We start from the raw sequence: 24,067 nt of genomic DNA, 5'->3' as shown, positions 1-24,067 counted from the left end.
GATAGCAAATTGTTAAACATCCTTTGAGTTCAGTGACAAATTTGGAAGTTCAATTTCTCTAGAGTTTTAATTTTATTACTTTTACTTTGTTTAATTCGTTAGAAACGTTTAGCCCATTACTTGATGACACAAAATGCGTCCAAAAAAGAAACCAATACGAATGGAGCGCAATACGAATTTGAACAAGGTGAGCAAAAACCTTAAATTCAAACGAAAAGCGAAAGAGATGATGGAACAGCACCGGAAACAGGCCCTATTGGAGAAGTCCTATAGAGAAAATGAAGAAACTAAAATTGATAACGTTGAAGGTACAATTTTGGAATTCATTAAGGATGAGTTCAAAAATGAAAATGAGCAAGAAAATACATTTGATGAGCTTATGGATACTCTGTCTACGAATGGTGAGTGATCATACGTTTCAACTATAAGCTAGTTAATTAAAACCTTTCTGATCAGAGAAAAAAAATATGCCGGCAAATGATTTGTATGATGAGGAATCAGATGACGACGAATCGATCAACGCTGCCGAAGCAGACCCTGTAGAAGAAGACACCATTGAAGAAAATGCAGCAGAAATTGAAGAATTGGAACCGGTACAGGCGGATGATATATTTGCAATGCATTTTGATTTTGATCTACCGCTTGAATGTATTGATAACCTGTGGTCCACACAAGCTAATGTTGAGAAAAAAATAATTACATGGCCTAACTTGGGCATTATTAAAATTCAAATACCCCATCTTGAATGTCAAGAGCAGCCAGCAAATATTCTAGAATGGAGCAGTAGCTGTAAACAACTGAATACGGAAAGTTTGAAGACGATGGGCATTAGAGCAACAATACTAGATAATTTTTCAAGAGAGGTCACACCACTACAATTAGAAGTTTTCCAAATTCTTAATCATTACAAAGATTTCTGTTACCCCAACGTGCCAAAGGACCAAATAGATAGCTTGCGATTCTGTTACAGCGCACATGTGCTGAATCACATGCTAAAAACACGTAATCGCATATTGAAACACAGCATGAAATTAGCGTCTACACCAAATCTAGTAACCATACCAGATAGCTATCGAGATCAAGGATTGGCACGGCCTAAAGTACTCATCATAATGCCGTTCCGGAAATGCGCTTATCAAATAGTGACAAATATGGGCCTTCTTATGTATGGTAAAAATATGGGTAAGTATATAAATAAAATATGTTTTCGTGAATCATAGTGAATAGTCGAATGTTATTTATTTTAATTTTTTGTTTTTCTAGATGGCAAAATAATGAATTACGCTCGTTTCACTGATGAATATACTGGAGATAGCTTACGTTTTCCGAAAAACAAACCGAAACCGGAGGACTATATGGAAACTTTCAAAGGCAATATAGATGATAATTTTAAAATTGGTGTTTCTCTAACCAAGAAGAACTTAAAACTCTACACCGATTTCAATGCGTCAGACATAATAATAGCATCGCCGCTGGGCTTACGATTAGGTATGGCTTCCAACAATAATGAAGCGGGTGCTTTTGATTTCCTCAACTCCGTGGAAATTCTAGTATTGGATAAGACAGAAATGTTCCTAGCACAGAATTGGGAAAACCTACTTCATGTAGTAGATCACTTACACTTGCAGCCACAATCTTTAAGTAATGTAAATTTACAACGCGTTCGTCCTTGGTGTTTGAATGGCTTATGCCGTTTTTATCGGCAAACCATCGTACTTTCATCACACGAGCTGCCTGAAATACGTTCACTTTTCTCTAATAAGTGCGTTAACTACAGCGGAAGGGTGTCTATATCGAATCCGGTGCTACAAGGCGACATCAACAATGTCTTCGTCACAATACCACAAATATTTCACTTAATTGACACCACGAGTTTAGACTCCGTCTTTGATTCACGTTTCCGATATTTTGTCAAAGAAATACTACCACGTTATAGGAATCCTTCGTTTGCTCATTGTATGATATATGTGCCTAGTTACTTTGACTATGTACGCTTGCGCAACTACATGAAAGCCGAATCAATAAGTTTTGCACAAATATGTGAATATACGAAAAAGGAAAAAGTAGCGCGAGCGCGTGATATGTTCTTCCATAGTGGTGTACACTTCTTGCTTTATTCGGAGCGCTATCATTTTTATCAGCGAACACGAATAAAGGGAATCCGACATTTGATAATGTATCAACCGCCAATGTGGCCGCAATTATATTCAGAGATGGTTAATATGATGAATGATAGCAATCAGAATTCAGCCGATGCATTAGACGATTCGATGAGTATAACTGTGCTGTATACTAAATATGATATAATACAATTGAATGCGATACTCGGAACAGAGTCAGCGGCCGAATTACAGAATTCAAATAAAACCACACATAGTTTCACAATTAAGTAATAAGGGTTAGAGTGGTGATTCATCCAGAATCCAACTAGCGCTTCCGCAGCATTTTGTTAGTAATAAGGGAGTTTGTAAAATTTAAATTTAGACTTATGTTATGCTGTGTTAGAGTTTTTGTAAATACAAATAGTAAAAATAGTGCAAAAAATAGTAAATATCATACAGATCTAAACAAATTCAATAATCTCGTTTTTTTTTTTTTTTTTTTTTTTTTTTTTTTTTTTTTTTTGTAAGAGTACCAAATTGCGACGGATTTGAGAAATATAGCATTTGTGAACCATAAATAAATTTTCAATCGATGTAATGCATTTGACTTGTTGCACGGCATATTCAACAAATGTGCCAATGTCAATTATTAACCCTTTACAATTAATCCTATTTTTTCCGTTCATTTCAATTTCAAATTATGAGCTGCGTTACTAATACATACATACAAAAATGAGAAGAAATTATGAGTGGTGTGCTGTGTGTGGCAAGAGCCAGGACATTACATGTAATATTATTTTAATCCTCCTTATTGTAGAGTCAAGCGACAACGTTAGGCCATAACTGCGGTGCTTCATTAGGATAGTGTTATTCGAAAATTATTCATTATACAAAAAAAATCTCCACCTCCTATACACGAATAGACCAAATTTCAATTGGTGGTCTGGTAAAACCCAAACCAGAATTCTTTGTGAATATAGCAAATTTGAATAATTTTTAATAAATTTGAGGGGTTACATATGTACGTCTAGCAGCGCCAAAAATGCGCTAAAAAACTGTTTTTAGAAGGGATAACAATAGAAAAAAATATAAAAAAATTGAATACATTGTTTATTAGTACTTAAACTTTATAAAAAAATGTATTTTTATTTTTCTTTACACAAATACACAAATTAGTATATAAAGAAACACGTGACCCAAAGTACAGTGAAAAAAAGTTGCTTCACGGTCTGCATCATTTCTCCTTGAAATGTTGATGAATCTGTATAAAGTAAAAAAATTCTTGTAAAATAAAGTTGTAATTATGGTTTGTCAAGCCGCATTTTTAAATTTCGAAAAATTCTGAAATTTATGGCATTTTAAAAAAACTATGCGTTTTACGTCATAAATGGCACACTTTAATTTTGTTTATAACATTTTTTAATAAAAATATCAAAAATCGAATCTATGGTGAAAACACTTTCGAATATTTAAAAACAAAAAAAAAATATTAAAAACTGTATGAGTTACCATGCAGAACGTTTGGAGAAAAACGAGTTTAAATTTTGAAGAACAGGAGCTCTCCACCTAGTTAATAGGCTGTAGAAGCTATAATATTGTGAATTTCCGCATGAAAATTTCTTAAGATACTATACTTTCGAAATATCGAAGAAAACGATTTTTTTTTGAAAATTCTGGACGTATGTAATCCCTTAATGGAAAAGAAATTTTTCACTGCAAAAATTTAGTAGCTAAATTGTTGAAGCTAAGTTCTGAGGCAAATTTAGCAGAATCAAAGATTATTTTATAAATGTCGAATAACTTGATAATTAGGTATAGGGTGGGCCATGTAAAATTTGCTTTTTGAATCGGCTATAAAAAAAAACTACTCAATATTTTTTCAAACTTTTTTTTTTTATATTGAAGATTGCACATTGTCATTTATAAAAGACTGCCACGACTGGATTTACAGTAGGCCATTCGATCAACCCAATTTTTAAGCACATCTTCGATTGTTTGGGCTCCAATTTCATGAATGGCAACTTCGCTTTCGTGTTTTACAGCATCAATCGTCTCTGGATGGTTCGCATAGCATTTGTCCTTAACGGCTCCCCACAAAAAATAGTCCAACGGGCTTAAATCACAGCTCCGAGGCGGCCAATTGATATCGGAATTTCGGCTGATTATTCGGTTTTCAAAAACGGTAGCCAAAAGTTCGAGTGTAACTTTGGCAGTGTGACAAGTTGCACCGTCCTGTGGAAACCAAATGTCGTTCATGTCATCCTCTTCAATTTTTGGAAACAAAAACTCGTTGAGCATGTCACGGTAGCGCTCGCCATTTACTGTAACCGCGGAAGAAGAAGAAGACTCACAACTTTGGAAATAGGTTTTCAATATTTCCCAATTTTGTTCAAGCGTATAGCGCCATTTCGTAAATGTCAAACCTTTAAGTAAATTATGAACACATTTGACATGTCATTTGTGTTACCATTCTCAAAGAAATAGGTGGTTCAAAAAGCAAGTGTTCTCTATTGAGTCTACCTGCTCAATATGTCTAGCATATCCCACACCTGCCCCTTCTGCCAAGCTACAGCCAGTGCGCATCACCTACTGGTATCCTGTCCAGAACTTGCTTCTCAAAAGCATCATCACTTCGAGAACAGGGATCCTCTCCTACTTTTAAAAGACGTCACTGAAGATAATATTAAGAAAATTTATAAATCTCTAAAGGACACCGACCTACTCCATCGTATCCGACCCAACACACGTTACCAGCCGAAAGCCTCTGCTGCTAGCGCTGCGTTAGCTTCAGTTTACCTAATAATTTTATTATCATGTAAGCTTTTTAAAATAAATAAATAATAACGTTTCTTTTCCCCAATGCTCAAAGCAATTGCGATTTTGTAGTAACTTAAAAAATTGAATAAAATATATAAGTTTGACAAGAAAAATTCGCTATACATTAATCAAAAAAGTTGTTCGATAAGATAAAAGAGGTTCGAAATTCAATGCAACTTCGAGTTGAGTTTTAAAATGATCTTTTTTGATTTTCGTAATTAATATATTTTGCATAGAATAATTTCAAGATTTTTTATTAGTTTTGTCGGTAAAATATTTTTCTTATCCAATTTTGTAATTTCACCAATGTCTTCGTCAAGGGTGACAAACTTCAAATGCATCGTTTAAATTTCAATTTCGTGCTTATGCTCGGTAGTTCATGAATGAGGAGCTGAAATTAATAGATGTTTCATTATCATCTTGCAATAGAATTATATTTTCTTGACTCACCCTCCGAACATGGGTTTCGGCGCGTTAGCTGGAGTTTTCGTGGTTTGTGCCAAATTGCCAAAAGATAATCCTGTGTCTGTGGAGCCTAAGGCTTCAAAAATATTACTACTCTGCGTCGTGGGTGCGCCAAAAGAGGTGGTTGTGGGTGTAGCAAATGTCCCGAATCCTTTGGGACTTCCGAAAGACGGTGCAGCGCCAAAGGTAGATTGGGCGCCAAACACAGGAGGACTACCGAAAGTTGGGGCGCCACCGAACACAGGACGTGAAAAGGCTCCCGTTTGTGGTTGTTGCGTGGGCGATCCGAAACTAGGGCTTGCCACTGCTGTACCTCCTTGTGAAAATGAACTAAATGGTGAAGTGGCTGTCGCTCCAAAACCCCCTGTTGGTGATCCAAAAATGTTTGATTGTTGCTGCTGCTGTGAGTCGGGCGAAGCAGCAGCGCCACCAAAAAGGGAACCTCCTGATGCAGAGTTATTCTTAGTCGCGTTGCCAAAAGCTGAGCCAACAAAGCTAAAACCTGATGCGGTAGATGTGGAATCCGGTTTGTTGGCGGCCGAAGCAAAGATGCTGCCAGTCGATTGTCCCAAAGCACTTTGACCGAAAATCGAACCACTGCTTACAGCCGTACCAGCTGATGTTGGCGAACCAAAAACGTTGACGTTCTCCGGACTCTTAGCAGCACCACCTCCAAATATGGATCCACTGGTATTTTCGGCGCTTTTAGCGACTGCATTTCCAAATATCGATCCTGCAGTATTTTCAGTTGGTTTGGTGGCATTATTACCACCGAAAATTGATGTGGATGAAGTATCACCACTTTTGGCGGCACTGTTACCAAATATGGAACCAGTAGATGTATTGCTGCTGGTAATGCCTTGTGGGCTGATTGGTGTGGTTGCAGTAGCTGCACCACCAAATATGCCACCGCCGGTAGCACCAAATCCACTGCTAGCGTTGCCAAATATACTGCCACCACTTTCCGAGGGTTGACTACCCAAAGACATGCCTCCAAATAGCGATAAATTAGTTGCTGCTGGTTGAGTGGCATTCTCGGTTTTAGCAACCAAGTTAACGGGATTTGCCACTTGAGTTTGTTGCTCTAATTTACTGAACAAAGAATCGCCAGGTGCTTTAGCCGCGACAAAAGCTGAAAAGAATGGGCTTGTTGAGGCGCTTGCAGGGACTGTAGAGCCATCTGTGGACTGGGCAATCGTGGTTGATTTGGCTGCTGTTGCAACAGTAGCTGTTGGTGTTGTAGCAACAGCTATTGATGATGGTGTTGTAGCAACAATTGTTGTTATTGGTGTTGTAGCAGCAGCTGTTGGTGTTAGTGTTGTAGAGGCAGCAACTGTCACGGCAGTTGTTGTGGGAGTTACGGTTAAGGCAGTAGCTACAAGTGTTGTGTTAACTGCTGCTGACGTACTTACTGGGGGTGTGGGTGTACCTACGGATAAGGTGGCCGAAGGAGTCGAAGTTATTGAAGATGTTTGATTTTGAAAAGTGGGCAACTGTTTGAATGCTGCCGAGTTGCTAAATGAAAACGCAGATGCGCCAGTACTACCAACAGCGCTGGTCGCTGGCGTAGATACAGTAGGGGTTGTGTTGGACGTAAAACCGCTACTAGTAACACTACCAAATGTGGATATATTTGTGCCGGTGCCGCTAAAGGGTGAAAACGACGATTCTGCTATTGCTCCACTTCTGCCAAAAATCGCTGGTGTTGACGACGCGGTCGTTGCTGTTGTTGTGGTATTCACTTTGACAAGTGGCGACGATGTTGAAGTGTCGAACATGGGTTGAAAAGCGCTTTGTGGAATATTCTCAGTATTTGAGTTAAAAGCAAATATGTTGCCCTCTTTTGGCTTCACAGCTTCTGCGAGAGAGAAGTAAACATTTTGAATACAAAAATCAATAATAATCTCTAATAATGCGCATACCTTTTGCAGTGGGCTTACAGATATTTAACGATTTTAACAACATATCATCTGCATTGCTTTGGATTTGTGTTGCGTCACTGCTGGCTGCAGCAATCTGGTCTGATGTAGCCACATTCTTCGTTAGAGCAACGGCTTCACCACTTTTCGTTTGTGTAGCATCAGTGGAGCTTTTCTCCAAAATGGGTGGACTAAAAGCACAAAATCAATTATCTGAATCTATTGAACCTTTTACAACAGGCCACTTATACATACTTTGCACTTGAAAACGAGAGTTGCGGAGCAGCAATAGTTTGATTCTCATTTTGCTTATTAAAAATTGTGGGTTGCGCCATTACGCCGCCAAATAATGTTGTTGTTGTGGTGGTTGGTAATTTTGGTGGGTTTTGCGTTGCGCTAGTTTTTGAACCACTATTTGTATCGGTGAGAGTACTAAAAGTGCCACCAAAACTGAACGATTTCGGCGCGTTGTTCGGTTGATTGGTAGTATTTGAATCAGCTGGGTTACTTGCTTTGTTGAATAGAGTACCTGGGTTTGCACTCGCCAGCGGTTGCTGCCCGAACCCTGTAAATCCCTTAGAGGCAATGTTAAAAGGCTTGGTGGCATCTGCCGCTTCACCCTTTGGTGTAAAGGAAAAGTTGGATGTTGAATCTGACTTTGAGAACAGATTTTTGTTAGGTGCTACACCAGCATTTGGTTTGTTCTCAGTAACGCCGATTTTGAAAGTATTAGTATTTGCTGCAAATGTTGATAATTCCGGCGAATTTTCATTATTGACTGGTTCATTTTTGGCAAACAAATTGCTACCTGTAAAATTGAGAGCTGAAAACGGAGCACCTGTTTGTTGTGTTGGCTGTGCTAAATTAGAATCTTTTGGTGGCGCAAAGGTTGGTGCGGAACTTTGTGGATTGACAAAAGGTCCGACTGACGAAGGAGTTTTTGTAAGCTGTAACTTTGACTCAAAAGCTTGTTTAGATTGCGGTTGCATTGGTTTGAATGAAGTAGCAGACTTCTCCTCTTTCATTTTTTCATTCACCTTTTCAGCTGCTTTGATCGCTTTGGTTTGCTTATCTTTCGACTCTTTTATTTTGATTAGCTGCTTTGATTCCAAAATAACCTCTGATGTCAGTTCAACACGATTTGGGCGCCGAGGTTTAATTATTGTTATCTTTCCTTTTTGATTTGTGAAATTACGTAGAGCATTTAATTTGCTTTCGGATAATTTGTTACTCTTTGCGTCTGTAATATTGTGTATGCTCATCGAAAGTATAGAATCTGCTAAGGACACAATGCCACTAAAACGAGTTGCGAAACGAGAAGAAATTCAAAAATCAAATTAAAAGTTAGATTCTGGCAATTTCTAAGAACATTGAAATAAATTCCAAATTGTAAAATTTTAATATTTACGTATGTAAGTAAAGACATGATGGCATAATAAATACTTATACAAGGTGGCGAAAATTAGTCTTTTTTATTTTAGAATAACTTTTTATTAAATAAAAAACATGATTTCTTGATCCCGTTTATATTGAAAGCAAGGGGTAATATTATTCATAATGAAATCAGATTAATTACGAATAAAACCTCTCCATGCCAATCAACAAGCATACAAGGCAGGAAGGTCTGAATATAAACTCATCCAAAACAGCCATCATTCCTTCACCATAAGAATACCCTTACCGGGAATAAGATAATTCACTATGAACGGAGTCGATAATGAAATGGTCAGCGAAGAACTGGAAGAACTGTCTGATGCGACCATGTCCAAAGCACCTAAGGTTCTCATGGTGTGCAAAAGCTGAGCAGGAAATCATCAGATGGAAGTACACCACGATAATTAGGCCTGCGATAACATATAGAGCGTTTGCGTGGGCATCGAGGGTCTCCTATCGACGGTACAGGCAGGTCCGACTATGTTTCCGAACATAGCATGTGTGTGCATTACGGGGGCATCACAAAAAATATAGTTCTTGTGAATAGGTTCAGAAATTACCGCACGTTGGAGTACTCCGTCTTCTATGGAAGGAAACTTTAAGAGTCTACCCTACACTGCTATATAGGTGGCTTGAAGACATCGGAAGGTACATATATGCACTGGTATCTATGGTCACAAAAGAAAACTGGTGGTGCCGCTAGACAAGTTTCTCAGGATTTCTCAGGCAGGCAAATTGGCACTCTCAGCGTCAGACAGGCTGCAATCAAGGTTTTATCTTCCTTCGAGGTTAAGTCATCACTAGTCCAGTGCATAGATAAAATCCATTCATTAGGTTTGTATAATCACTTCAGACTCATATAATCCCAGAACATATGGAAATAATTGGAAATGCGGCGGCCGAGCCATTGTCTGCGGTGTCGCTATTAATAGGGATTTTTTCCATGGGGCAACAAACCATTTAGGAAGCGACGTCCCCACGACAGTCGGGTCTACGTTACCGGAACAACCCGGATTTATATCCGGCCAAGTACTGCGGCTTCAGCAGCATTCCCAGACTAAGTTTTTATTGGGAGGGTACAATCAAAAGAGATTCAGGTATCTCATAAATTTCCTTAAGGACGAACTGCGAGTGCTTACTGGCATTCCCACAGGTTGTTGTTGTTGTTGTTTTAACAGTAATGGTAGCCCTGTCAATGTAGGGCATATCACCGGTCGTCTTCGTCTAGCTCATCTAGGGGTAGGCCCAGGAAACATGCTGTTTCGACAGGTTGGGTCCAGAGGGAGAGGAGTGTTAGATGAGTCGGTTTTAGGGGGCATGTGAAGAGGTGGTTACTGTCGTGCGGGGTACCTTCACATGCCGGACATGTGTTGGGAATGTCGGGGTCAATTCTGGATATGTAGGAGTTTACCCTGCTACAGTATCCAGAACGTAGTTGTGCCAGTGTTACACGAGTCTCACGGTGGTGGTTGGACTCCGATTACGGCATTCACGGTGGATGTCGTTTATTGACTGTCTAAATACTGTCCGGTCATTATACATTCCCGGTCCGGTCATTATATATCCGGTCAAATACATTCCCACAGGTCACTGCATCTGCATAGCCTCTTCTCAAATGTTTTCATATGAATATAAATTTTGGTCTGGTAGAAAGGCACACACCATGATTCAATTATTAAAGGTTTGCTCACTTGTGACATTAGAATTTTGACACTCCCTTACAAAAGGTCGCATTTAAGAAGGGCGAAGAAAGTGAAAAAATTAAATCCCTTTTTTTTAAAAATGGTAGCAAAAATGTTTTGCTTTTACTTTAATTATAAATGGTACAAACGAAAATTGTCGGGAATGATATTAAAAAAAAAGGTTATTAAGTAAAACCCAGATTGATATTTTGTGAATTAATTTTTAAATTGAAAACCGCTCACGAAGTTGGGAAGTTTTGCCAATATGACGCTATTATATTACCTAAGCATTATGGCCCTTTCCTTTCATAGGAGAAGCAAACTCATCATAAATGTAGTTGACTAACAACAAGCAGTGAACATACTCACGTAAGTGTGGAGTTTTGACCCCCAAGTCGAGAGTATTTTTACATTCCTAACTACTGAAAAACTATTCCGGGCATGAAACACCAAATGATAGAAAATGTTGTTTTTATTAGCGGAGGCTCCTCAACAGGCAATGGCACCCCTCCGAGTGCACTTCTGCAATGAAAGAAACTCCTTATAATCTCTCCTCATAACCACTCTCCATCTGCCACCAGGAGGCTGTGATTAATTACATATTGTTAAATGGACTCTTATTGGTAACTTATGTATCTTTAGTGTAACCTAGTAAGTACTCCCCCAACCTGTATTTGAATGACATCGGATTCAAATTGTCAAAACGTCCATCTTTCACGTTCATTGCCCCAAAAATATGCTCTAGGATATCCTGATTTAAGCTGTATGTTAGGATGTTTTTCGTTTTGGTTAGGGGCATACCGAGGAAGTGCTTATACACCCTTTTGAAAACGAAATGTTTTTCCTATAAATTTTACTTTTCTTCCACTTTTGCTAAAAAATTCTAGAGTTAGCAACCCAGTATCTTGCTAAGGGAGCCGATTTGTCAAGAGGGAATGAGAAAGCTGCTTACTGTGCAAACCTTTTATTATTGAATCATGGGCACACACTAAGCCCAAACTAGCTCCCTCTTAGGTTTCCTTAGGGAACTGCGTTTGGATGAGGTATTATGATGAGTAGAGGGCACAAAAGATCTTTATATCGAAATGTAAACCTCCAATTATTCTATTCTATTTCTAAAGTATTCATGTTTCAACTTACATATCTGATTTCATCCCTTGTGCAGCTTCTTTACGCAATTCATTACTTAATCTGCTACTACCCGCCAAGTCTTTTTGTTTGATAATGGATTTAATATAATGCAATTTTGTCTGTTGCTGTGTTATCAAATTTTTTAATTTGGTCATTTGTTGGTAGATGCCATCCAAGCACGGTACACGCATTTGAGATTTCGAATTGCGCCTTACCAAATCCTGATAATAACTCCAATGTATATCCATTTGTTCTTCAAGACGTTTCATTATACTTTGATTAATGGCAAGATAGCCTTGGAGGTTCTTCAATTGGCGTTGACTAACGCAGTCATATAAAGACAAATACTTAACACCGGGTTCGCTGCAATTTAAAACAAACGTATCAAAGTTTAAGTTGATAGATAGGGAAACTGATAGATAGAAATCTTACTCGGGATTTTTATACATTTCCAGTTTAGTTCGGCACTCGTTTAGCATTTCATATGATTCCGTAAGTGAATGTCGAAGGTCTTGAACATCCATTATAAAGTCACGTTCATTTGCTTGTTCTATGATTTCTTGTAGATTTATCAAACGTTTACTATAACCCTTCATGACACTCGGATCATCATTCTAAGAAAGTTATAGGATATGGAATTAAAAAAATTCAAAGATACCATGTTACTACTCCAAATAAACGGTACTCACTAGAGCGAGTTTTGATTTTTGGCCAAGTTGCCTGATTTCTTTTTCAAATGCCGTAATTTGCATTACGATCATTTGTTGTATAACACTGTTGGTTTCGTTTAGATTAAGCTGTTGTGTTTTTGATTTTGCTGCACTGTCAAATTGTGTTGGACCTTTAGTTGCCTGATGTGATTGCTGTTGCCGTTGAATAGATGGTGGTGAGAATTCTGGTGACACGGTATATAAAGGCTTAAAAACTTCGTTATTTTGTGTGGTTTTTAATGTGTTTTGTACAGTAGTCATGGGAGCAGTTTGCACCAAAGGTTTGCCTAAAATTTTGCAACATCAAATGTTAAATTAATTTCTATACATTTAATTTGTGTAAGGACTTACTTAATAAATTGGATTGCGTCTCATTATTAGAAGGGGGAACTCCAAACTTTACAATTGGCGGCTTTTGCTCAAAGCCACCCCCAAATACATTCTGATTCCCTGGTGCCCCAAAAGTTGGTGTATTCTGATTGGTAGCGTTAATCTGTGGTTGTGTGCTAAAATTAAGTAATGGAGCAGGTGGCAGTGGCTCAATTGATGGTAACTTTAAGTTTTGACTCCCCTCCTATGAAGAAAATTAAAAGTTAGTTTTATTTCAGCAATTTTTCACTTAAACTTACCACCACATTTTGAGGAGTATTCGCCTTCGTTAAGTTTCCTTCATTTAAAATACTAAATGTACCGTATGGGTAATCAATTGCCGATGGTGGTGAACAAATATTCACGGCATTTGCAGTCAGATTTAAAAAATTAAAGCAGAGCAAATGACCATGTGTTGAAAGCACATGAATGACAGGCATAGTTTGTAATTTTCTTTCTCCCACCGTTAACTCATGGTTTGCGGATGTATCTAATACTAGTCCAATGGGGTAAGTCTCATCGCTAGCTTCAGTAAGTGGCATTTCAATACGTGCTTCATCTAATAACATATAATGGACCCATTGTGGCTGATCAACGTTGTCTTTAGCGCCTAATAGACCTATTTCAACACCATTTGCGGATCTGACTAATAACAAACTCCATGGTACAATATGGAGGAATGTTATTTGTTGTTTTCTCCCTTCAGATCCACTGTAGCAGACGTCATTGTAATTTATATAGGCAGGAGTTCCACCTTTTGGCGCGTTTACGATATACATATTCGGCATTACTTCCTCCCCATGTGTCAAGAAACTTACTACAAATTGAAAAGTGGATAACCAGTGCAACGCAATGGTATCGAATGGTCCGGGATGCAAATCAGGTGGACAAACGATGCTTTTTACGGGAGTGAGATCAGGTTTAAATTGCTGCAACTTTCCATTGGGATGACCAAAAACGATTTGCTTCCCCTTCGGCGACCAGCAACCGCATTGTATTTGCTGGTTTTTAATTGAACGCATTTCCACTGAGCCTCCATCTTTAAGTGTGTATAGCTCGAAATTGCCATTACTAAGAACTACACCAATTACCGATTCAAGTACTGGGTTCCATAAAATATGCAAAGCGTACACGTTTGGATCCGGAAAACGTATACTGTACAATAATTGAACCTCCTGTAATGTATGCAATTAGTTTCAATTCAAAGAACATATGTATATAACAGTGATTACAGCAGTGACAAATGATGGCACATAGAAAATATCCAAAACCCCATAGCCTTGTAGAGTATAATTCACCGCCAACATTGATCCATCTGCATTGCAAGCAATTATGTTTGGTATATTAAGTAACTCTGTGGTCCGCACATGCACAGGCTCTCCTTTTTGTTTAGCATATATAACATCCGACAGAATAAAGGCTTTGCAGGAGAAAATTTTTTTCATAACACTTTATCCACTTATCACTTCAAACTCGATCCTTACCTTGCAATTCAGGAGCATTCGGATTTCCAACAAATAGGAGACCATGATTGCTAGAGCAGGCCAGTAGGTTAACGTTATCGCGCAGTTTAGGATTTTCACTGAAAACTTTATGCTTGCTTTGTAGTTTAAATTGGATGTCCTAATTTTTAAAGTCGAAGGAAAATTGCAATCAATTATGTGAAGCGTAATATATGGTACGTTTTAATTTTATTATACTTACAGTCACATCTATAGAGGCCGGGCATTGTTGTGCCATATTTGTAAACAACACTTCCGACCAATAATAAATATATAAAAAAGCGAGAATAAAATTGCAAAACTCGCAAAATTTTGTAAAAATCGAATAATTATAACTGCTCAAAACAGACTTCACCAGATTTCCCGCATTTAACAAACTTGCTGCTATTTTACCAAATTCCCAGTGTCGCATTTTTCAAATGTATTAAAAACATCTGTTTTAATTTGATTGTCAAGCATGTTAAACGTGTCGAAATAAGTGCTGCCACTTTACGATAATTGCGATAGATCACACTTGTACCCCAGCTAATATATATTTAAGTGGTTAGGGGTAGTCAGAATTTAAAAAAAAATTACATTTTCTTAAAGTATAATATCTTAAAACTATTGTGTGAAAATTTGAAATGAATCCGACAAATACTTTTCGAGTTATTCAACAATTATTAAAGGGCGCTCGGGCGCTCCGGTTCGATAGCAAAACTTTAAATGCGCTTTTTTCAAAACTATGTTTTTTGAACTGGTGATCACACTAATTTAAAAACTGCTCGGTAGATTTCAATAAAATGTATACTGCTTTTGGAAAACATAAAAAACTCGTAGCTGATCGAAGGATTTTTTTTCAAAAATTTCGATTATTTTTTAAACAATTAATAGCCCATTGCCCTCGAAAATCTGAAAAATATTTCCTGAGGCCACTATATTGTTAATTTTGGAAAAAAGAAAAGCTTCCATCAGGCACAAGATTATCTATTAATAACACTAATTTCTCTTGTCCGATTGATTTAGAGGAATCTCCAAGGACTTGTAATGATTACCGTAAGGAACTTCTGTAGAAACGGGTTCCACACAAACAGCGATAACTTTTACAATTATAAATTTTTTTATTTGAAATTTTGCTAAAGTCAAGTCGAAACATGATGTATTAATACCATGTTTTTATTTTTGTAAAATAAAGTAATTGACTAGCAAAAAAAAATTATTGAAAATCATTATTTTTTCGGGCCTCTGACTACCCTTAACCCCTTAAGGGAGAACGCCACTGTGAAAATTCAAAAAAATCGATTTATTTCTTGTATAAATTGTTAGTATAACTACTCAAGAAAATGTGGTAAAAATATTAACGCGAAATTCGCTTTATTCCCGGTTCTATGTGCACTTAAGTGAGCGCCCGTCGGTTCGGCCCCGTAGCGCTTACGATACGATGCTTTATTTCAATTTTTTAATTTTCTTTTTTTTCAGAATTTTTGTTATCGCATTGGCTTTCGTTGTACGTAGCCGATATTCAAACTTTTGAAAATAACTACTTTTTTCGGCCTGTTGAAAATCAAAAAAATGGTAAAAAACACACACCATTTTGTCAAAAAAACAAAAAGGGCTACGTACAACGATAGCCACTATTGTGTAGATTAATAAAATTTTTGGTTTTTTGATTTCAAATTATTCATTGCTGTATCGCTGCCACCAGATGACGTCATTTTTTTTTTAACTCGTTACTTTTATTTACATAAATTTGTCAATTTTCAATATTTTTTAATAAAAATTTACATCAACATAGTTTAATACATATATAATAAATTGCCTTTTGTCCGATCCTCGAATAATCATTCCTACTTACAAAAAAAATTCCCAAAAATCGATTATTTTTTGCCAAACCGTCAATTAGTGAATGCCTAATTGTTGAGAATATTGAACGTCAAGATATCGATGTTGAAGGTTGTTCAGTAGGAACATTCCTAACAGAACATCCAGTTTTTGGCTTCAGTTCTGCCAGTCCTTTTTCTATCCGCGACAGAACCAGTTTCTTGAAGTTTTTCACGAACTTTTGAAATTTCTATTCATTCAGACGATTATTTCTACCAAAAAAAAAATCAGGAATCTTACAATATGCTATTCTTAATGATGGACCATTTTCATAATAACTTTCAATAATTCTAACGCATTGCTCTACCGTGTAAAGTCTACTTGACAAATGTCAAAGGCGATATAAGAAAAGATACCGTTTAGGAATTATTTACTAATGCTATCTAAGCGTATCTTTTGAAAGGCCCTTTATAAAACATATAATGAAATATGTACACGTGTCAATTTTGCTGACAACAACTTATGACTGTTAAGGTATTTTTACCCACAATTTATACAAAAATGTGATATGCAAACTATTTTACCGCTTCTAAAGCAATATTCTTTTTAGAGGGTTTGAAAGAGTCGTTGAATAGCGAGTCAAGAAATTTGCTCAGCATCATGTTTAGCAAAATTTCAAAACAAAAATAATAATATTAATTGTAAAAGTTATCGCTGTTTGTGTGAAGCCCGTTTCACCAATATGGCGGTCTCAGAAAATATTTTTCAGATTTTCAAGAAAAAAACCGACAAATTATTGTTTAAAAAAACTCGAAAAAAATCCTTCGATCAGCTACGAGTTTTTTATGCTTTTCAAAATCAGTATACATTTTATTGAAATTTACCAAGCGGTTTTTAAGTTACAGTGATCACCAGTTCAAAAAACATTGTTTTGAGAAAAACGCATTTAAAGTTTTGCTATCCCCGAGTTATTGCCCGAAAGCCCTTTGTTAATTGTTGAATAACTCAAAAAGTATTTGTCGAACCCACCTCAAATTTTCACACAATATTTTTAAGATATTATACTTTAAGAAAATGTATATTTTTTGAAAATTCTGACTACCCCTAACCCCTTATGGCAAAACCAATGTTAAAAATTGGTTTCCAGATAACTCGGTTAAAGGTTAGACTGCGCTAAAGAGTGAAAAAAGAGGTTGTCTGTAAAGTCGGTTTACTGACGATAGTTTAACGTGACCACGTCATAAGAAAATATTGATGGAATGGTTGCAATTTTCAAAACAAAATTTTAATTTTATTTGTTTGATAGATATTTTGTATGGATATAGAGGAGGAGGTAAATGGAATTGCAATGGAATAGGTCAAGTTACATTTACACAAACGTGAAAAATGACGAAACATTTATCAAATTCATGAAAGATATCTTCAATTTCGATTGTGCATCAGACGTTAATAAGTCAACAACACTAAGAGGCATCATCATCGATTTGCCTTTTTCAAGACACATTACACTCGAAACACTCCCTTTCATTTCCTACTTTTTCTATCATCGTCCTATTCTCAACAGAGAAATGGTTCATTACCATGCACACAGGAAGAAGGCATATGCAAATACAAGTATGTGAATTTATATACCTACATATGCGCATATACATACATATATATGCTCACTCAAGTAGGACAGAGCCAGATGTCGAACGTTGCCGAACGCGGGGGCCATTTGTGCTCTTTGTCGTTCGTTCCGCGCTCTCGCTTGCAGTTCAAGCACATTAGCTTACATTTGCTTGCGTACGGAAAAGATTCGTATATTTGTTATGTCCATATGACTTGTATGCATCTTTACATATAGATTTGTTCTTTTTGAAAATTGCGCGAAATTGTATATGTATATGCATGTTTATATACATATATTAGTATACAACATATCTTATAAGGTATATGGTAAATATTGCCATACATTTTTTCCTTCATATATAATAAAAAAATTAATAATAATAACATTAAAACAACAGGTATTATTAACAAACTTGGTTTTATTTTAAATTCTTCAAGTAAATCAAATTAATAATAATCAATAGGAAGGCATATGCAAATACAAATACGTGAATTTATATATGTACATATGCGCATATACATACATATATACCAGTGCTGTCCATCCCATACATCAATTGATCACACGTATTCTTACTCTCCATCGTTCAGTCGTTAGCAAACCAGCAACGAATAAACACCGAGTTTGTCCGCGACGCTTAGTGTATGCAATACAATGCCCTGTGAGTATTTTTTTATGCTCGAAAATGCCTTTGGCGACTTGCAATGCCTTTTATGTTACAAGTCGTTCAAAGGAAGCTATAGATGTAATATCAAAAGGCATTTCGATTCCTCCCACAAAAATTTTCTACTCCAATCCAATATTTATTTATTTTGGTTTAAATTTCCCACTGGGCTGCTCCCATTCTCTCGTTCTCACTTATACACTCACATTTATCTTTTTAGACAGCACTGATATATACGCTCACTTAAGTAGGAGAGAGCAAGATGTCGAACGTTGCCGTTCGTTTGCTTTGTTCGTTCCGCGCTTTCGCTTGCAGTTCATTCAAGGTAACGGCAATGAGCAAGATAACGACAAATGAGCAAGGTAACACTAATGAGCAAGGTAACGACACATTTTTTCGTGCGTGCAGCCGGCTAAATCGAATTATAAGACGTTATCACGTCAAAAAATTTTGCTTAGATAAGCATGTAGAAATGACCGCAAGCTCTTTTTTATACTGAGTGAAAAGTTCATGGCGATATCTATTAACAATATCTCATTCGTTACTTTATTTCGTTACTTTTACTTAAGGAAACATATTTCATTGAAAACTTCCAAGTTCGAAGTAAATGAGTAATTTGCATGTAGAAAGTAATACTAATGGTACAATATATTGTATGAGTTAACGGAAGTATGAATACTTAAGTTACTTCGAATTGAAACTGGAATAAAGAGTCAGGTATGAAGCATTTTGTAGAGGTCAGATAATAGCATTGTGGTACAATCCGGTCATTCACGCAAGACGATTTTGTGAAAGATAATTTCTCATAAAGATATTTAGGCGTCATATTCAACATATATCGGAATAGAAAACAACAGTTCCTCGTGGCTATATAAAAGCACGAGGAACGTTCTGACACCGCGAGATCTGCAGAATTTATTCAACAAGTAGAAGCGATCATTGACGAGAGCCCTTCAAAATCAATAGGTGCACTTGCGAGGGAGCTTAATGTTTCTGAGGATCTAATCCATCGAATTGTTTATGAAGATCTCCGGTATAAATCCTATATTATGCGCAGAAGACAGTTTATGTAGGAGCAAACACGAGAACAGCGAGTTATCTGATGAAAACACCTTCTAAACAAAATTAAACACCCCTGAAATGCCTGATATGTTACGGTTTTTTCTGACGAAAATAAGTTTGATCAAGACCAAAAGACTAACCGCAGAAATGACAGATGGCTATGTTCCAATCCTACAGAGGTTCCTGTTGTCAAGCACACGAAGTTTCCGGCCACTTTTTTACTCAAGGATTTCGAGTGAAATCTGCTACATATTAGGGATCTGGATTAATAATGTACGTGGTGACAACACATACATCTTTCAGCAAGACACTGCTCCTTTACACAAAGAGATGGCGACATAAGATTGGATGGCGGATTGGCTATTAGCCAAATCTTACTCAACAGAATTGTCAACACAGTTTTCCATTCTCAGCTGTCAAACCATAGTTGTCGATATTGATAGTTCTCATGCAGCTAAAAAAACATCCGATATAATGGACTATGAATAAGTTCGTGCGGTTTTTTTTCGAAATTTGAAACTTTATTGACGTAAAATGGTTACAAATTTAATATTCAAAGTATTGTCCATCGCTTACTACTACTTTTTCCCATCTTTCTGGCAATTCACGGATTCCCTTTGTGAAAAATTCGGTCGGTTTTGCCGCAATCCACGAATCGATCCATTTTTTGACTTCATCGTAATTACGGAAGTGCTGGTCAGCCAGGCCATGTTGCATCGATCGGAAGAGATAGTAATCGGATGGCGCAAGGTCTGGACTATACGGCGGGTGGGGTAGGACATCCCATTTGAGCGTTTCTAAGTATGTTTTGACCACTTGTGCAACATGTGGCCGAGCATTGTCATGTTGCAAAATAACTTTGTCGTGTCTATCGGCGTATTGCGGCCGTTTTTCTCGCAGTGCTCGGCTCAAACGCATCAATTGTCGTCGGTAGACATCCCCCATAATCATTTCATTCGGTTTCAGTAGCTCATAATACACAACACCCAGCTGGTCCCACCAGATACACAGCATAACCTTCAGGCCATGAATATTCTGCGCCGACGTCGATGTTGAAGCATGGCCAGGGTATCCATACGTTGCCCGACGTTTTGGATTGTCGTAATGGACCCACTTTTCATCGCCAGTCACAATTCGATGCAAAAAACCCTTTCTTTTGTGCCGTTGAAGCAGTTGTTCGCATGCCATAAAACGGCGTTCAACGTCTCTTGGCTTCAATTCATACGGCACCCAATGGCCTACCTTTCGGATCATTCCCATGGCTTTTAAACGTTTGGAAATGGTTGATTGATCAACTCCCAAAGTTTTTGCAACCTCTTCTTGCGTTTGAGCCGGATCTTGATCGAGCAATTCCTCCAATTCGGTATCCATGAACTTTGGCGGCGCACCCTCGCGTTCTTCGTCTTCCAAGCCAAAATCACCACTTTTAAAGCGTGCAAACCACTTCTGGCACGTTCGCTCAGCTAGAGCATGCTCACCATAAACTTCCACCAAGATACGATGACTTTCGGCTGCTTTTTTCTTCATATTAAAAAATTCCCCGCAAAAACACATTATTTGGCACGAAATTCGACATTTTCAAGTGTGGTAAAAATATTGTTGTTTACGCTTCAAATAAAAAACTTATACTGACGTTTGTGCCTTACGACAGTAGCTCTCCAATGAATGTTTGGAAATGTGGATCGATGGAATAATAATCAAGTTACGCCATCTGTTGTAAAACCGCAAGGAACTTATTCATAGTCCTATTATATAATATAATATGAGTAGTATATCAAGGCTTATTTTTTGTTTTCAGTGCAAATTTTCAGTACTTTTTCCTACAGTGTACTTTGGTCCATGACATGCTAACACACCACCCTCATAAAAATAATTTTTGTTAAACCTATACCATCAGATTATGCATATTTTTCACACAATTATTTTATTCTACACATGATTGGTGTAGTTGTGTCTGAATGCACATACTTACGTACATATGTATATACATATATGGATGTCCGTCCATCGAATATGGATGCACCAGGGTACAAGTTGTGTTATGCAGTTTTGAGTGTAAAGTTATTTATACAAAATTAATGAAGAACTTTCGCCAAAACTTGAGGTCATATCTATGTATGTATTTGGCTTTATTTTAGTTTTTGGTTCTTGTAAATTGCATAACAAGACCGTGATTATCCTTTTTTCGTTAATTAACAGCAAACACAGACTTCCCCCGATAATGTACACACAAACACTTGTATGTAAACAAAGTTTAATGAAGCATATTTCTCATAGGCTTGTTGTTGTATGTGACTTTTTGTGGTAGTGAGAAAAAAGGTAGGATTTAATTTGTGATGGTAATAAATGTAGATATAACGATACAGCGACAATGCGTTTTTATGTATGTACATTGTGCATGTTTGAATTGTATGCGTACAAAAACAAGTAGCGCCTCCCATAAAATATAGATACAATTGCGACATAATCGGCATACAAGAACATGCTTGCATACTACATTTGGTTTTACTTTTCTATGCATATACTGCCATATTAACCTATATCTACATACATAAGTATGTTTGAAGTGTATAAAAAAATTAATAATATTTTAAGTCTGAAGTTTTGAATGAAAGTTGGAAAATTAAAATATCGGGTATGGAGTGTTTGAAACAAACTTGTAAAGACGAAATTAACACAATACATAGAGGTTAGGTATTAGTGAATCTCCTCCGAGGGGCATTTCTCCGAAACTATTCTACATTATGTCGGACAGCCAGAAATTTTAATGACCTCTACAGGCCCCTATAATTACGCAGCCACAGTACTGCATTCATAAATACCCTGAGAACCCAGAACAACTTTTGTGCTAAGCGACTTTGACGCCATGAAGAAAATGAGTAGGTGGCCCATCTGGAGACTTACTAAGTTAGTCACAAGAATGAAACATTTATCTGTCGAACTTTACATTTATGAACTTTCACTGGGTATTAAAAGCGGCAGCACTTTTTCCATTATTTTTGAGAAACATGAGCAAATTGAATGTTAAATGAAATATATGGTTTTCTTTGTAAATATGCTTTCGTTGGAAGAAATCAGGCCCATTCAGAAGATACGATACGTTCTGGATATTGTAGCAGTTTGAACTCCTACATATCCAGAAAGAAAGAATCAGCTGATTGGCTGACGTAACCTGGGTCATCAAAGCGGTTTGTTTACGAAAAAACTGAGATTGTGTTGGTGACATACGAAAAAATCAACATAGTTTTTGCTCATGTAGCGGGCGAAATTCTGCTGCCGAGTACCCGGTGACGTGGTAGCCGAAGTTACGCGCTTCAATTTCTCATAGCTGAAGACTAAACCTGGTAATCTATTATCCTTGAAGACGACCTACTTGTTGTTGCGGCTCTTATTTAACCCAAAAAATTTATCAAAAGCAGCCGCAAGATAAAATTAAAATATGTAAGAAAAAAATTTCAATGCGTCTGAATTGTTTGCCTTCAGTAAGAATCATAGTGAGCATACTTCTGCTCAAATATGAACGAGACGTTATCAATAGAACGGTCCGCGGATGACATATGGCAAAAATATTTTTTTTTGTTTTTTGGTAGGACTGTTATAAGCTTACATGGCAAATTTCAGCATGATATGTCATATAGTTTGTTTTCTGTGCTACTGTAAACAAGTCAATCTCGAGTGTGTTCTTCGAATTCTCTTTTATGACTTCAATTGTCTCAAAATGTTTTCCACGGAGCGGCAACTTGAGCTTGGGAAACAGGAAAAAGTCACATGGAACCATATCAGGCGAATACGGTGCTTGCGGAACGATTTAACATTATTTTTGTTCAAATAATCGCGAACAAGACGTGATGTATGAGTTGGTGCATTATCGTGATGCAAGAACCATTACTTGTTGTCCCACAATTCCTTCCTTTCCTCGCGCAAACGCTTTAAAACGTCTAAATAATATTCAGCGTTAACCGATTTTGCGATTTGTGCGATTTTCAAGCACAATTTCCTTTACTTTTCCGATGTTTTCGTCGTTTACTGATGTTGCTGGATGACGTTCATGAGGCAAGTTTTCAACCGATGTACGGCCCTCTTTGAACGATTTGTACCACTGGAAAACACGTGCACGCGATAGAGCAGAGTCCCCATAGGTTGTCTGCAACATTTTTAAGGCGTCTGAAGCCGAAATTTTGTTGGAATAACAAAATTTCAAACAAATTCTTTGTTCAACTTGAATTTCCATCGTTAAATTCGAAGAACACACTCGAGCTTGACTTGTTTGCAGTAGCACAGAAAACAAACTATGTGATATATCATGCTGAAATTTGCCATGTAAGCTTATAACAGTCCTACCAAAAAACAAAAAATTTATTTTTGCCATATGTCATCCGCGGACCGTTTTATTGATAACGTCTCGTTCATATTTGAGCAGAAGGTATATGACTCGAACTGCTGGTTGTCAAAAAATATATCAAAAAATCACTAATATTTGCATTTCAGTATCTAGCAATCTTATTGTGCCCTATGAAAAATGTATGTCATTAAAATAAGTTTGATTTCGCAATAAGAAATATTCAAAAAAGACACGCACCATTGTTTTCGCGAACCTGTGCACATATCTATTTAGCACATTTTTTGTAATCCTTAAAATGTCCCAACGTTCACAAGAAGATGGGTCGAAGCTGTATGGTCCATTCGTTATCAACCAAACTCACTTTGTCACTTTTGCACTTAATTCGACCTGCTGTAGAGTGCAAGGAAAACTTTCAACTTTCACCCTTATTTTCAATGCTAAATTGGTTAACACCCA

At 37.1% G+C, this 24,067-nt stretch overlaps 2 protein-coding genes across 3 annotated transcripts; one reads left to right on the top strand and one right to left on the bottom strand.

Moving 5' to 3' along the window:
- Positions 1 to 9: 9 nt before the first annotated feature.
- LOC129245641 (U3 small nucleolar RNA-associated protein 25 homolog) lies at positions 10 to 2,393 on the top strand. Of its 2 annotated transcripts, XM_054883941.1 has the most exons (4): positions 10 to 27; positions 103 to 401; positions 457 to 1,182; positions 1,264 to 2,393. In XM_054883941.1, exons 2-4 carry the CDS (start codon positions 134 to 136, stop codon positions 2,391 to 2,393), a joined length of 2,124 nt encoding a protein of 707 aa, XP_054739916.1. In that variant the 5' UTR covers positions 10 to 27; positions 103 to 133. The 2 variants fall into 2 exon arrangements, with proteins under 2 accessions (XP_054739916.1, XP_054739915.1); XM_054883940.1 differs by lacking the exon at positions 10 to 27 and having other exon boundaries at positions 34 to 401.
- Positions 2,394 to 5,102: 2,709 nt separating this feature from the next.
- On the bottom strand, positions 5,103 to 14,520 carry LOC129243723 (nuclear pore complex protein Nup214). Its single transcript, XM_054880968.1, has 12 exons — positions 14,334 to 14,520; positions 14,114 to 14,252; positions 13,862 to 14,049; positions 12,890 to 13,804; positions 12,612 to 12,834; positions 12,240 to 12,547; positions 11,983 to 12,164; positions 11,560 to 11,913; positions 7,559 to 8,599; positions 7,307 to 7,494; positions 5,370 to 7,242; positions 5,103 to 5,310 (listed from the first exon to the last, which is right to left on the bottom strand). The coding sequence occupies exons 1-12, from the start codon at positions 14,367 to 14,369 to the stop codon at positions 5,283 to 5,285; spliced, it is 5,475 nt and encodes a 1,824-aa protein (XP_054736943.1). The 5' UTR covers positions 14,370 to 14,520; the 3' UTR covers positions 5,103 to 5,282.
- Positions 14,521 to 24,067: the final 9,547 nt, after the last annotated feature.

The sequence above is a fragment of the Anastrepha obliqua genome, chromosome 4 (genome assembly GCF_027943255.1).
Source record: "Anastrepha obliqua isolate idAnaObli1 chromosome 4, idAnaObli1_1.0, whole genome shotgun sequence".
In the NCBI taxonomy this organism is placed as follows: Eukaryota; Metazoa; Arthropoda; class Insecta; order Diptera; family Tephritidae; genus Anastrepha; species Anastrepha obliqua.
The sequence above is the reverse complement of the archived record's forward strand: the minus strand, read 5'-3'. Positions and strand labels throughout refer to the sequence as shown.